The 15,847-nt window shown below is 39.7% G+C and overlaps 1 protein-coding gene across 1 annotated transcript in view; it reads left to right on the top strand.

The window, feature by feature from the left end:
- Positions 1-15,847, top strand: part of USP10 (ubiquitin specific peptidase 10) — a 50,801-nt gene that overhangs the window by 9,235 nt on the left and 25,719 nt on the right. The window contains exons 2-3 of the mRNA XM_080552036.1: positions 8,415-8,483; positions 11,490-11,535. Coding sequence (XP_080408162.1) covers positions 8,415-8,483; positions 11,490-11,535 — 115 coding nt within the window. The remainder of the gene's footprint in view (positions 1-8,414; positions 8,484-11,489; positions 11,536-15,847) is intronic.

The raw sequence follows: 15,847 nt of genomic DNA, 5'->3' as shown, positions 1-15,847 counted from the left end.
GTCAGGCAGCATTTTCTCTTTCTGTTAAATGCATGGTACTGTGCCACATTGCTTGGTATCATTAGCTTTGGCCACCACGAATAATAATAATAATAAAAAAAAAAAAGCCAATGCAGTTGTGGGTTTGATAGGACTTTGCTCTGCATTTGGATTAATATTAAACTTCTTAGGTTAAGGCTCACCCAGCTGTAGTCGTGAGCGCTGAGCACTTCTGAAATGTGGGGCCGGGATGCGGAGCTGGGCCTTCAGGAGAGGCGTGCAGCTGGTGGCTGGGCTCGACTGCCTTCCGAGGGAGCTGATCTGCCCTCCTGCCAGGTTGGAGTCCAGACAGCTAATTTTTACCTCGCCTAATCTTAGCCATCTTAAATCCTGCCTTGAGTAATTGCTTGTGAAAAGCGCTGTGTGGGTGACTCGTTCAGCTGTGGTGCTGTTACAGATGGATTTTAGTTTTCCACAACTACAGTTAAGCACAAGCTACCCATTTTTTCCCCACTTTTCTTTATTTCCCAGTGCTTTTTTTAGCTCTCTTGACAAACTGGAAGAGCAGCAGTCCCCTTACTGCCCGGCATGGCGTCTCCTGGGACAGGTCTGCATTGACTCTGTGAGGCATTAGTCCTCTGGGAAGGTGTCAGCAGTGGAAATGAGCAAAAAATACAGAATGTAAGCAACTGGGTGAGCAGAGTCAAGTGAAGATACAAGCCATCTTAATTTTTGGGCAGCTTTGCATTTGAGTACTCGACTTCAGAAGCGTAACTTTTTGGTGTAATTTCCTTGCCTTAAATAACAGGGTGCTGTTTGGAGCCTCACCCACAGCATCTGCAAGGTGAGCACCTTCACCTGCAGCTGCTGTTTAAGCTTATGGAGCAGTTCATAAGAGAAGGAGCATTATTAAAAGGATTCAAGATATAGACTGCTGTAACTGGATTAGAGAGACTTCTGACAACAGTAGAAGAATGACGTGATTCCAGAATTTTGGGTGCGAATTCAGTGTTTAGAGAGGAGAAGGGTCTGGCAGGCACAGATGAGTTCTTTCCTTTTTTTTTTTTATTATGTGTTCCCCACCAATAACTTCTGATCCCGTCTCTTCTGTTCATTCAACATTTGTTTCTTCATCTTTGGCCTGTCAAGCCAGTTGTAATCTCCTTAAACTCGCTTTAAAATGTGCTTATATTCAAACTTGTTAAATTTCTAAAGCTCAGGGCCTTGCTGGAGACTTTCTTCCCATAACTTTACCTCCCTTTTTTGTTCTTTAATAATAACCTTGCTCAAGTCTAGATGCATTGGCTTTATTTTGATTTTTTTTTTGAATTATCGATTTGAAGGATCAGAGTTGCCCGTGAGGTAAATGTAGGTAAAGCTAGCACAGAAGAAGGATGGCTTTCCTCTGCCAAGCACCTCCGAAGCTCCCAGGCTGGCAGCCACTCCGGGGAAAGGCTGCCTGGGTTCTGCTAGCCCCGAGCATCCTGTGCAGGCTCCTCGATACTAGGAACTCACGGATGGTAGGCAGGGTGTCACGTGTGCTGTTCTTCCCCCTGGAGGAATGGAAAAAAGCTTGTTGAAAACAATCCTTCCAAATCTCAGCTGCTAAATAAAGTTCTGTAAACTTCAGAAAAGTGCCAGTTTATATCGTATGTCAGGAATTTGGGTGGACTTCTGTGAGCTGTTCAAAGACAATTTGCTATTTAACGTGGCCAAGACAGTGTTCTCCAGATGCAAAACCAATTTTACTGCTTTGTTCTTAGAAGTTCGTTCTGCTGTAGGTATGTGGCACAAAAGGTTGCAGCCCTAATAATTTAGTCTGGCAGAGAAAAATGGTCATCACCGAGGTTTTTCTGCTGGGAAGTATTAGATAAAATTAGTAAGAGATTGTTTTGTCTGCCCCACCTATAATAAAATAGCATTCAAGTGGCTGTGTTGTTGAAAAACTTCATGTTCCAACTTCTCTCTCTTCAGTGCTTATCACGTTCTAATAAACCAGAATAGTTCAGGTCTTGATTATTTTTGTTTCTCGTTATAGGAAAAGCTCGGAATTTGCACGTTGGGTGCAGTAACTTGTTCACTGCAAGCAGAGCTCTGAAGTAAATGTCTGCTGATTGTGAGCAACCAGCTCGAAGCTGGTGTTTTCAAACTCTTTGAAACGTGTGAAAGTGGAGGCTTAGCATTAATGTTTTTACCAACAACTGCTCTTGAATTCAGAACCGAGTAAGGACCTATCTACCCGTTTTGGAAGCATTTATTTCTGATAATTGCAACGACTGCCTGCCTGGGGAATTCAATAGGAAAGAATTTTTGTGTTTGGCTCATGTTAGGATTGAAGACATCAGAAGAAAATAGATTGGAAAAAGTTACTTTCGTGGGTCACGGGCAGATGTTCTGTGGGTTTGCAGTGAAGGAGCTGCTGGTGTAGGGGTGTCAGAAATTCTATCTTTTGCTCTCCAGAGTTTGGATGTGATCAGCTCTGACGGTTCAGTAGTGATCTACCCTCCTGCAGGCTGGAGGGCGCTTACCGGGTCCTGCTGCTGGAGTCCCAGAGGGGCTGCTCTTCCCTGCTGCTGCTCTTTGTGTAGCACGCTTACAGTGGTGGGCTCCAGGGGAAGGCCTAAGGAAGACCCTTTCTGTGTTTTGAAAGGGAGTGAAGTGAGAGTAGCTGATGGTCTCCCACAGAATGCAAATTAAAAAGTATAGAAATTACAGCTATATCCTCCTGTCAGTGAGCCATTGCTTTATGGTCGCATGTAATTGATAAAAGTGCATCGCCCTCTTCAAAGACAGAAACTTCCCCTCTTTACAGTAGCGTTGCTTAAAAAAAAAATAATGGTGGCCGTTGGTTTTGGGCCTCATTTTTGTGGAACAGAAGAAGAATCTCCACTGGGGAAAGCCACACCTCGTGGGCAGCTTCCTCAGACTTGCTGCTCTTTGTGGCAGCGTCTGTTTGGTTGAAATGGAAGAACTCCAGTAAGTACCTATTTTTTAGTAACAAAAAGAAGAGAGCACGTGAACAGAAGTCGTTTTGGTATTAGAAATGAGCTAGAGTCTTGGCAGATTTCTGTATGATTATTGATCAGTGCGTTGGTCTTATTTAAAGCGTTATGTAATTGATGAGAACTAATTATAGCAGAAGAGCACAACCAGCTCGGCTTTTGAGAATATTTGAATTACAGTCTTCAGGAGAAACTGCTCAGATCATGTTGTGCCCCCATTTTTGCATGAGGTTGTAGGTGCCATTTTTTCATTAAACCAGCCCTTCATGAACTCCGTGGAGGCAAGTGAAATTTCACCAACCTGTGTTTTTGTACCAGTCAATGATCTGGTTTTTCCTGGGATCAGAAAATGAGTTTTTGAAACCTATCAACTTTTTTTTTTTAACAATGGAATAACTCCCCAGATTAATTCAAGTAAAATGTGTGCAAAATGCCTCACATTATTCAGCTGGAAGAATTCTGTAATAACATCTGAGAAACCCAAATTGGAAAAAAAAGGGAAAGCACAGTCACGCACTCTTGGATTTTTTTTTTTTTTGAGCCTGCGATTGCTCAAATGGCAGGCAGGCAGAGTTGCACTGACTCATGGGCTTAGCTGACCTACATTTACCTAGCTCTGATCTTCCTCCGGGCACTGTGTGGATTTGTTAGCGCTCTGGCTACGGGCTGCAGGCGAGTGAGAGAGGCCTGTAAGCGGTGCGAAGAGTTTGCTCGCAATTTGTTGGGTTTTCAACTGTTACAAGCTTTAACGCGCAGCCCCTCCACCCTCAAGTTCAACTTTATTCCTGTAGTTCTTGTTGATAAAAATGGTCTTTCCATTATATATAATATAATTTAAATTTAATTTACATAATTCAAAATAATTTACATAATTTAAATTGTGTTTTATTTTTGTGCAGTCTTTTTAGAGGATATATCGTTTTTCTTTTCAGAAGCTGGTTTGTCTAAAATATTTCTGTTTCTGCTGTGATATCACCGTAAAGATGGACAGTGGTCTTAGTAGCTCCTGGATGTGGGAGCTTGTCTGTTTTTATGAGCGTCTTAGCATTATGTTTCATGGGATTTGAAAGTTCAGAAAGCCTTGTATCAAACAAAGTAACAATCCATGTACTGGGACTTAATGGATTTCCGTATCAAAAGGAGGGAGGACCTGAAGGAAGGTTGTTTTTTCCCTACATCTTCAAGAAAAAAAGAATTGACAAATCCTGACTAAGTTCAAGCGAAGTAAAGATAGAGAGACCCTTCATGTGCTGCCGGGATGCCTAATATAAGAATATTTTCTCTACTGCTAAAACCCACGTGTTCTCGGACACGTGGCTCTCCACTGCCGCGTCTGTCCGCATGGTTTGCTTCCTTCCTCCGCTCTGGGTCATTCTGGTAGCTCCAAGAATAACCACGCTTTCTAGAAGTATCTAGATGAGCAAGATTGTACAGCTTATGGTGTACATAAACTAGTTTGTCAGTTTATACGTGAACTAGTTTTTACTTGTCAGGCCTTCTGCTTAGATACACTTGAATCGTTCCTTGTTGCCATTAAGTAAAAAGCTGTATTTTTAACTCCTTTGTGAAAAAGCCGTTGAAGTGGGAGTATTTGCAACTTAAACTAATCTGACTGGAAGATCTGAAGCTGTTGGTTATCAGATGAAAGCCACATTAATGCTTCTTGAAAGCAAAAGCTGACACTTCATTTTCCTAGCTTTCTCGTTGCACAGGTGATGCCGAGATGATGATGCATGAGCAGGGCTATTTCTACCGAGTTTTCTAGGACAAGCAGCTGCGTAACGTGCTCTTCCTCCTTGCGCTCCTCCGGAGAGCGTTCATGTGGCAGGACTGGAATACAGCGGAGGTTTAATTCCAGGCAGTGGGGTAACATTTGCATTCATTTTATAAGTGGTTAAGGAGAGCACAGCAAGAAAAGTTGGTGTGGAGAGAGCTTGCGGGTCAGGCTGTTTAATTCTGTCTTTTTTTTTTTGTTTGTTCAAAATGGCATAAAATCTGCTGGAATGCAGATGTATTTTGTTCAGTTGTAATCAAATTGAAAAAGTGAGTTTAGTTTTCTTGTCAGTTGGTGGTGTTTCAAGTGACATTTAGGGTCTTTGGAAAACTTGCTCTAAAAGAGGTGTTTAACATGAGAACTCTGTGAGGCAGGTACTTGACAAAAGGAAATGTGATCCCTTACAGCACGGCAGGCTGAAAGCAAAAACCGGTGATGCCAGGCTTGCTAGTGCGTTTTGGAAATCCTTCCTGCTCTACCAGCTTCACTGGGCTCATTCATTCAATACACGTAAATAATAGAAAAAAATAATGTAAATGTGATCTTTAAAAAAAAAAAATCCATCTGTCTAGTAGTTGTATGATATTGTGGTCCATCCCAATTTTAAGTCCTTGAAGCAGGAGGCAAAGGTTTGGGTCTTTTGATGTCCTCTGCTCAGATAGGAAGGAGGTCAGAGTACAGTTGTACCTGGTTCTTTGAAACCTTTTCAGGAATTTAGTAGTATTTCTTTTTTTGACACTGTCCAAAGCTGTATGAAAATGTTTTGAATAAGTCCCAGAACTGTAATTGCAAATTGTTGATAGATGGAAATAAATAAATTGGATCTGAAGTACTGATAGCATATATTTTAATTAAAACCTGGAGCACCCATGCCATTAGCAGCTTCATGTGGAAGAGGTGCCATTTCAGATTTGCACAAAGTATATTTCATGCTGCTTTGATTTTTGTCACTCGTGTGCCAGTTGTGTCAATATTCTGAAAGAAGAGATTTACCATCATGCCTTCTGCTGTCTTGTTTGTATGGTTAAAAACCTTAGAATTAATGGCAAAAACGTCAATTTCTGCTCATGCATTGTAGGGAAGGCGTTTTGCTGTGTTGGTATGTGATTACTCACATTAGCTAAAATACTGTTTGTTTTGATGCGTTTAATAACATATTGTATGTGTCTGGCAAACAGTCAAATTGGTTTACAGTTGTGAATTCCAAACTGGAAGGGATCCATCCCTGTGTTCAGGGATTGCAGTTTTGTTTTTCCATTCCCGAGGAGAGGTCTGGAAACACTGACGAGAAACTGGGAAGGTGGCAGAGAGGGATTTATTTCTCCCTAGAGTTCCACAAAGTCTCTTCCTCTCCAGCCCCCCGCAGAAGAGACTATTATTTTCCATTTGTTTTTCTTAAACAGCTACAAGTGGAAGATACTTGAAAGTTATAATACAAGGCTGTTTTCATGTTGCTCTTTATCTGTGGCAGAAATCAAGCCCACCGGACTTTGGTTTATCTTAAAGGATACTTGAATGCGCTTCTAAGTAGATGGCTGCTCTGCTAAGGTACACAGTCTGGGGAGCAGCAGGAGAAATGCAATGCAAAATACCTGCTCACTAAGACAGGAGGGAGGATTGCCTCCCAGGAGCTGGAACAGAAAGCTTGTACGTAGGTTGCAGAGGGAGTTTGAGAAGGAGGGGAAGATCAGATTTGACTCTGAATTAAGCCTCTTAAGGATTATGCATCTGTAAAAGACTATGGGCAACATTACAGTAGGAAATTTTCAAAACTCTGTGTTGCCCTCTCAATTTTTCTCCCAACTCTGGTGTTGGCAGAAGACTGCACTCTCCTGCAAGCATTATTCCTGCTCTGCCTTGTGGGTTACCATTGACATCGTTGACTACTAACTATTCAGCATGCTTTTCACGCAGATGTTCTTGTTCAGCTGAGGTCATAGATCACGATTAATTTTTGAAATATGCAGTTCAGTGCTAAAAAATATTTTTGCTTATTGTTTTAAAATGGAAGTTTAATTATTGTTTTAAAATGAAATTTTAAATTCTTAGAATGAATTTTTTTTAGTCTTAGAATTGTAGCATTTCACTATTCAAATACCCAGTGCTTCTGAAGTAACAGCATCCCTTTTGGTAAACTAATTTACGTAATTCTGTTATTCTTTGTATTTTTCATTACTCTGTGAAAACATGGAGGAAGTTTGTATGAAATTTATATAGGAGATGGACTTACTTAATGAGCAAGGAAACAAGATCCTTTCTCATCTCTGCATGACTTTTTCATCCAAATTTTTCAGTAGTATTTTAATTTTTCATACCTTAGTATTTGACTTGTAGACTTTTTGGAGAGGCCTAAGGACTAAATGGCGATGTAAGACAAATGATTCCAGTGTGAGGCTGGACCTGCTCCCTGTTGTAAGCATTGCCACAGTGATTGTGCTCATACTTTGCTCGGGTAACTGCGGGGCTGGAGTCACTGTATGGTAAGAGGCTGCCGATGCCCCGATCTGTGCCCTGGAAACATCTGTGACAAGCAACGATGCTTCTGAGCAAGTCAGGCCCTTGCTGCATTAAAGCTGGGTGTAAGCAATCTGGGTCTGAAACCCCTTTTCCTCGGAGCTTGTGTGGTGAAGTCCCAACCGATTTATTATCTGTGAGCGGGACTTTGAGGTACGGTGAACAGCGTTGCCAGGCGCAGAGATTGATGCGGTGTAGGGCACATTCCAGGCGGGCGTTTGAAGGAATCACAATTCAATGTGTCTGATCTCTCGGCAGGTACACATCTGAAAGTATTAACCTTGGAACTGAAAGAGTCTGAAACAGCTTGTAGAAGTTTTATCAAGTGCTAGTGTATGCCTCTTGTCTTCTAAATGTTATTTATAGACTGTAGGGAAATTAATGTTGATTAATGGTTAACTTGCTGTCCTGAGTGCTCAGATGCTCTTCAGCTAGTTACGACTGATGAGGGTGGTTCAGAGAAACTCCAAGTGCTGCGAAGTGCCAGCATTACAGGCCTGTTGGTTGCCAGTGTTTCACTTGCTGTAAACTAAATGTAAACTATCATCTTAGTGTGATTTTTTTTTTCTGAGTATGTGCTTTTTGATTATAATATAGACACTATCTAAGAGGGCAGGAACTGATGTTGGGAAAAGGCATTTCATCTTAGGTTGGTTATGCAGAACTTCAGGCATTAGGGTAACAAAACTCATCAGAGCAACTGTAATGAAATTGATTATTGAGACCTTGTGTGTTTTTCTGCACCTAGGCAGTTTCAGTTCCGTGGTTCTTCTCTTGTGAAGCGTAAGTATCTGTGTTGTTCTAGAAGGTAAAACAGATCGTGTCTGGGGTTTGTACGAACTGATACAAAGCCTCACCCTACATTTGTTGGGTTAGAACTGGTCACGGGATGAGCTGGAGCTCATGCTGTGGATACCTCTCCTGGGAATTTTAAGGAAATCCTTTGTGTAGGGTTTTAGAGACTGTGATGTAGTTTGCTAATGACTCGGGAAGAGTGGGGGACTGGGCTGCAAACAGGTGAGATTCTGGCTTCCAACACACGGGTCGTTATGATTGCCAGTATCTTTATAAACTTTACTATGAATTTATTAATTGCATAAAATACAAATCCTTCTTTAACAAAGATCCTTCTCTTTTATTTTTAGTATATTTTCGGGGAGTTCAGCCCTGATGAATTTAATCAGTTCTTTGTGACTCCACGATGCTCTGTTGAGGTAAGATCTACTTTAAAGATTTTGTTTAGAAATAACATTTTAAAGCTACATGTATTGTAGTATGTTACAATAAATGTGTAAAATGTTCTATTTGAAATATAACAGTGCATTTTTTTATTATGCTCTTAGCTTGCTAATTTACAAACTGAAGATATTCAACAGGAGTCTTTTTGTGTATGTGGATATTAAATCCATTTTTAGAAATAAGAAACGAATTATTCTTTCTTTTTCATGCCATCTTTCAGAGCTGGAATAGCTGTCATTGTAGTGACAGGATGTGGAAAAATGAGTTATCCAGCCCTATTACCTCAGCTTTGATTTGCCTTTTTTTTTTTTTAATTAGAGGTGGATATAGAGAACTTTTTCAGCAGTGTTCTTGGTTGTAAGGTGAGCTTTTAAATCTTTTGAGCCTTTTGAAGCACAGGTTTTTGTAATATGTTTTGACAGGTGGAACACTGCTAACCATCAAAGCTAGACTTAAAAGGAAGGCTGTGCATGAGGTCTGAGAAATGAGAAATTAATGTGATCTGTGGATCAATAATGAACTAATTACAATTGCAGTGAGGGCCACAGAGTGGAAACAGTTGTCCAATGTGTATTTGAGTATATAATGTACTACAGATACTGTTGCAAATTCTTACTCTCTAGTTTTTGGTAGAGGGTGAGAAACCATTCCCTGTCTAGGGAAGAGTACTGAATTATGTCATTGTCCTAATGTCTAGACTTAAAAAATAATTTTTCCTTTAGGTCAAGTTCCATGTTTTTCCTCCAAACATTTCCGTCCTGCTTCAATCCTCCTCCCTCAGCATAAAGGAAGCGAACACTTCAGCTGTAGCTAGACAGTCTTTTGTCACGTTTTACAAATCCGATGAGCATTGTGAATGTCACTTAGTTTCCTGTAACGTAATTTTCCTCGTATAACTAGAGTAGTGCACCTCTAGCAACAACAAAAGTGTATGAAGAGGATTTGGGAGTGGGTCAGAAGTAAAAAGATAGCTTCTGCTTGCCTTCAGGGATAGCTTTGTGCCTTCTCTGGGAGATGGGAAGCAGTGCAGAATAGATCTTCAGGTAAAATACGCTTCTTCTTTATTACTGTTACCCCACCATTAAATACAGTAACAATAGCATGAAGCTTGTGTCCTACTTCATGTTACTGTAACATTGTACAGCAGCTATTCTAACACTCGCATTGTGGAAGATGAAAATGTCGTGTTTTGACTTCTTTAAAGCTATTCTCATAAAGCATGTTGAAGAAGCATAAACGTCAAAGGATGCAAGGCTGGTTCGAATAACTGTCTCAAGAGTACCACTTGCTGGTTAGCTGTCAAAATCAAAAATGGGTGAACGATGTTCCTTACACTTGTCCTTGATCTGGTTCAGTTCAATGTTCTAATTATCTGGATGATGAAAGAGGAGGGTTAGATTATAAAACTGCAGCGGTGTTTGACATACATTGTCTGGGGTCAGAGCCTGTTCTGGGAGTCCCAGCATCTGTTGCTGCTGGTGGCCTTCTGAAGCCCCTTGCTTACACAGAGGCTGAGGCAAGGGACTAATTAAAGCTAAACCTCGTCTAGAACGTCTCTTTCTTTACTTGGCATTTTGAACATATTCTATCAGACATCTGTTGACTGAGATGATTCAGATGACCCAGCTGCATTAAAAAAGTCAACTCAGAAATCTCAACTTTACACGTGCTGTTGATTAACCAGATATATAGGTGACCAATAGGTGGACTACTCTTTCCTAATTTTCTTTTTCACTTTGTATTTTATTAAGCCCCTTGAATCGTAAAAATAATAAATTACTATTTTTACCACAAGCTGTTGACTGTGGACTTTTAGGGTAAATTTTTTTCTCATTTTAACTGTTAAAAATTATATATGACCTGTGTTCAAAGTTAATTTAGATAATAGATTCTTAACATTTTGGAGTCTTTTTTCCACCGATGGACTCTGATTTTGAGCCTGGAAGGTTGATGCATTAAGATGTATTATGGATTTTACGGTATGCATTCTTATGTACTTTTTAATAATGCAATTTTAGAAATGTTTTTCTTGCTACCTCTGATGCATTGTTGTCTACACTGCTTTAAGAAAGCAACACTTAAGTGTCTGCACTTTTACACAAGTGAAGACTTCAGTGGATGTCTTTAAAATTATCGATTATTGAACTAATATTTAGAATAGCCTCATAAAACTGCACTGTACTCTCATAGCTTTATCTCCCACTGCAGAAACAGTTCAGCTGTTCTCCAGGCAGCTGCTGGAATGCTCTGAGGCAGTGGCTACCAGTTTATGGCAGGCACAAGAGAAGGCATTCAGCTGCTGGGGAAGTTTGGGCGGAGTTGATGGGGGGGATTAGAAATTGCCCACCTCTGGTTACACAGCACAAAGAGTTCTGTCAGCCACCGAGTCCACAAAATGATGCCAGTGTTTTATACTTGGGTGATTTACAATCCAGATGGTTTCTGTGTAGGTTGATTATATTATGCTTAGGTTGATGTTCAGAAATCTTTGCTTTTGTTAAATGTGATTAACAATAGATTTTAGGTTGAAACGCTTGAAGGGCAGCACTGTAGCTGAACTAAGCTGAGAGTTAAAAGGTTTAGGTGTGAATATTATCTGTGCAAAGCTCTGGTTTTGTCCTTCCACAGATAATTGGGTCTGTCTTTGCTTCAGTTTTTATATAAAAGGAGGATAGATTCCTCGTTTTTTAAGGTTGTGGTGAGTTATTGTTGATAAAGGAAGATTCTGATACCGGGAGGTGAATCGGTTGAGAAGTTGATGAGCCTATGATGTGTAACCAAGATAATCTTTATCTTTCAGTGATTGTGGTAATCTGCAAGGACACTTGAAGCTGCCGTGCGGGATTTGATAAATATAGAAACAAGAGTTCAAGACACACTCTCAGAAAATTAGATCTTAACAATGGGGTTATTCTTAAACAAATCAGATGTTTCAAATGAAATTGTTCTTAATGATTTTTTTCATTTCTTTTTTCATACAGCTTCCCCCTTACAATGAAACAGTTACGTGTGGTATTAAGTCCACAGGTAAGTTTCATCATGGTTAGAAATCAACATCCTTTTTTGAAAACGTAGTTGGTGAAACTTCCCTTAGACTTGTTACAAGCTCTTTTAAATTTATTCTTTAGAGCTCAGTCAGCAGGCGTATGTGTGTATATTTTGCAGGTTGCTTTTTTAAACCGATTTATTGCATGAGATGGGCAAGACTATTTGAAAATATTGCATTGAACTTCAGCTTATTGGTGTGGACGTGCTTACTTCTTGATTGTGTTACCACACAGTCTTAGTGTCCTGCTGAAATAGTGCAGTAGCTGTAAAAATCTGGAGGCCTGGAGCCTGCTAGAGAACTTGGACTGAAGAAGCAACTAACTTGCGTCGCATTCAGCTGGCCCTCTTCTAAGGCCACAGGCTGAATATTTTCTGGCAGTTTTAACCTGAAGACAGCTCTGCAAGCGTTGCTCTCTCCAGTGTTCCCTTTGACACTGTTTCTGTCTGGCTCAGCTATTTTTTTTATATTTTTTTCTGTGAAAGTATGACTCGATGTAAAAATGTGTTACAGAGTTCCTGTTTTAAAGCTGTAACAGTCACATTTCTTCTCCATCTTAGCCCTAAACCTTACAGTTAGAAAAAGAAACGTGGCCATACTTCATAGTTGAATAAAGCTGAAAGCTAAGTAGGAGTCACCCTGTGATTATAGCTCTGCATCGTATAAAACTTTCTCAATATTTTATGCAGCAGGTAAATTAGTGTTTTGTTTTTTTTTTTCTTTTTTACGGTGAACCCCAGGGAAGAACAAGGAAGCTGAGATTTACCCAGATGTATGTGAGAGGGATAAAAGCGACATCCAGATATTCTTCAAAATAATCCAGGTGTCTGACAGGACATTGCTCAGAAGTATTTAAGAGGACCAAAATGCACATATTAAAGTTTAAGACCATATGATCATTATGCTTAGCAACTTTGGTCTTAGGTAAATAAGATAGTCAGTCATAAAGGGGACAACAGATCCTACTTGAAAGCAGATGTGCAGCATTCTGAAAATTGGGGAGCTCTGTTTTAGCTCAAGACCCTTTTTAGGACCCTGAGTAGTTTGAAGGAGGCGTTTAACAAGTTCAGTAAAAGGCCCATGGAGCAGTGCAAGCTGTTGCTGATGGCCGGGACATCCAGTCACACATTGTTTTGTCTAACTATGGGTTTAAGTTCTGTTAAGACTTAGATTTCAATGTTAACAAGCCATGCAGAAAGTTGGTTTGTACAAATGTTTTTCAGATCATTCCTAGACCCTGAGAGAATCCCTCCCAGCCCTGAGATTAGGTAATGACAGCAAATTAGGCTTTGCCTGAAAAATGTCTTTAACAAGCTTGCACTGTACTGTGCATGCATATTACCACTGTGATGGCTGCATAGGAAGCTGTGGAAACTAAAATGGAATGCTGTGCTTATGCAGAGTATTTGTAATTACAATGAGACGACACCTACTGACCATGTTGTCACCCCCTAGCCTAATTTTTTCTGCTCATCTTCAGTATTTAACTTTATTACATAATCAGAAGATTTGTTAATACTTAAATAATCAAATCATGGCTGAAGCTCTAATATTCAGAACTGTGTTCAGACTAATTAGTGCCAAGTATTCACAGCTTTGGTTATTGTACCTAGACTCTGTCCTGGGAGCATCTGTTGATGCTTGTTTCAATATGCTACCATGTTGTTCCTGACAAATGCATCTGTTTCAGTCCATTCAGGGAGTGTGCTCTGAACTAGATTGAAATAAAATCACCCAGAAGCAAAGTGGAAGGTCAAAACAAACAAAAAAAAAAACTCTCATTTTTTTTAAAGGAACTTGACACAATCTTACAGCAAATGAGCTTCTGCCAGCCACCCATAAACTAACCATAGCGTAGATACTGGTGTTTATTATTTTATTCCTGGTGTAAGGTTCAGTGCTTCAGTTGTCATCCTAATTTGTGTTAAATGCTAGAATATCAGTTATACTCTTGGCTAGATATTATCCTACAAAGTTTGCATTGCACCTTCAGCTAAATCAACTTTCTACCACAATTATAAAGGATATGTTTTGTTTTCTGCTCTCCACTTGCCCTGAGTTGGCTCTTGTGATTGTCTAGTGTACAGTAAGCTGATTAGCTTACCAGAACAGAAGAAGATACTCTTGTGGATTATTTTTTTGCCAGGTTAGACTTTGGTGTCACAAGTGCTGGAAGCTTGCTGGTGAATGGAGGAGCAGTCTGGGAGGGCAGACCTGAACCCCCTCGCTTTTAGCTGTGGTAGACTTAACTCGCCCACAGAAGGAAACCCCAATCTTTATTTCAAAGCAATTACTATTTTTTGATTCTTTTTCCAAACTGAGATTTTGGAAAAGAAACAAAAGTTCCAGCTTATTTTGAATTGGCAGGGATTTGAAACAATTCACTCTTACTGTGGCTGGAGGAATATTACACGTTATGAGTTGCTGCTTGTGCTTTTTACTGTTTTAACAGCAGGTAAAGAACTAGCTCTCGGTTCATGTGTGAACTAACAAGTTGCTACATCCTCAGATGAACTAATGAGGACTAGTTATGTTGTGGATTTGTGTCCCGTGTCCTCTAAAACCCATGGCCGGCCTCCGCAAGCAAATGAAGCTGCGGCTGGTTTTGAGCTGTGCGTCCTGGCAAGGCAGCCAGCGCGTAGCACTGATTCAGTAGCCAGTTACTGTTGGTGCTGAACAGAGTTAGGTGATGCCTGAGATCTCCCAGCCCTTCCCTCTTAAGTGGTATCAGGCAACATCACTCCACCTCCCTGCCTCCAGGCTGTGGATTTAGAAAGAAACTTAAGCTCTCTCTTCTGCTGGGTGATAGCTAGTGCTGATTGCAGAAGTAGCTGGTGAAAGGCAGCCTGACAGGCACAGTGTTAGGAAATCCTGGGTGTGGGGGGAAGGCTGAGCGAATTTGAAATTCAGGCTCTTGTTAACACGATTTAAAGAAAGCAGGTTTGTATGGAGAGTTTTTCTCTGTCCCTTTTAAAGTTTCTTTTAGCCTAACCGGCAGCCAGATCAAAATTGATAGAGGTCACATCTGTTTACAGCTCATTAATTAACGTATTGAGAGAAAAGCAATTAACAACTATATTTTTATATTGTAATTTAGCATGAAGTTCTATTCTGAAATTGTGTGAGCTACTGATCGTGCAAGACATTATATATGATTACTTGACTGATCTTTATTAATTAATTTGGAGTATTTTGCTATTGCATGCGTCAGACCTCAACACACGTTGAATGTGTGTTACTCTTCACTTGATTTTAAAAATACGTACATCTCTTTTTTTTCAAAGTTAATATTTTTGCCAACTGACTTTTCTAGAAAGGACTTGGGGAGTTTTGAAACAGTTATGTAGCAAAACTTTCTCCACTAGACTCTGTTCTTTCATAAGATTATTTCCTTGATTCTCCTTTGGGAAGTTCTGCTGAATGATTTCATTGATATACTTGAAAACACGCACCTGTTGACATGTTATACATAAGTTCGTCAAAAACGCTGAAAATTTTTGGTGTACCAACTTATTCTATTGGAAATAGTGCTCAGTGTTGTTTGATTCTCTTGTAAAAGTTTTAAAAGTTTGAAAAGTGCTTTTTAGCTCCTCGTCTTAGAGCAAACAGAAAATATTGAAATTCATGTATTTGACACAGTGACATCCGTATCATAGGAAGACCTGCAAATCTAAATGACCTGCAAGCACTAAAATGTGAGCTTACCTTAAACATTTCTGAGACTCAGAAATTTCATTAATTTTATCTCTATTTGTGAAAATGGTTGTAACTGAGGTAGTCAGTGTTAGTAGTTGGAGCACATTCGTTATAAAACTAATTAAGTTCCATGAAATTGCAATACTTTGTGGCTAATAATTTTTGGTGATATTGATATTCTCATGCTTGCCATGAGAATATTTCTTAGCATTTCATGTCAAAGTTCCAGGATAAATTTAAAAAACGTAATCCACAAAATTCTCAGCATTGATTGTACATACGAGTTGAACATTGACTTGCATTGAGGTATGTCTGTTCCATTTCTTGTCTTGGAATCAGTCATATATATATCACGCTGTCAGTCATACATTCAGCTGTCATAAAATTCAGTAAGTTATTGATGAGCTTAGAGTTCCAAAAACTAGTTGCACTGTTTCTGTACAATTTAAAATGAAAATATTTTTCAGTTGTTCATGATAATGATAAATCTTTACACGCCAGGAAAAAAAGTAACAAACTCTACATTTTTAGGGGATAAACTGTTACAGTCTTGCACTTTCTAGTTGCCTATGGAAAAGGCTGACTTTAGAAGTGTGG

Source organism: Anser brachyrhynchus, assembly GCF_964034855.1.
Source record: "Anser brachyrhynchus genome assembly, chromosome: 12".
Taxonomy (NCBI): domain Eukaryota; kingdom Metazoa; phylum Chordata; class Aves; order Anseriformes; family Anatidae; genus Anser; species Anser brachyrhynchus.
This window is presented reverse-complemented; position numbering and strand designations above follow the sequence as displayed.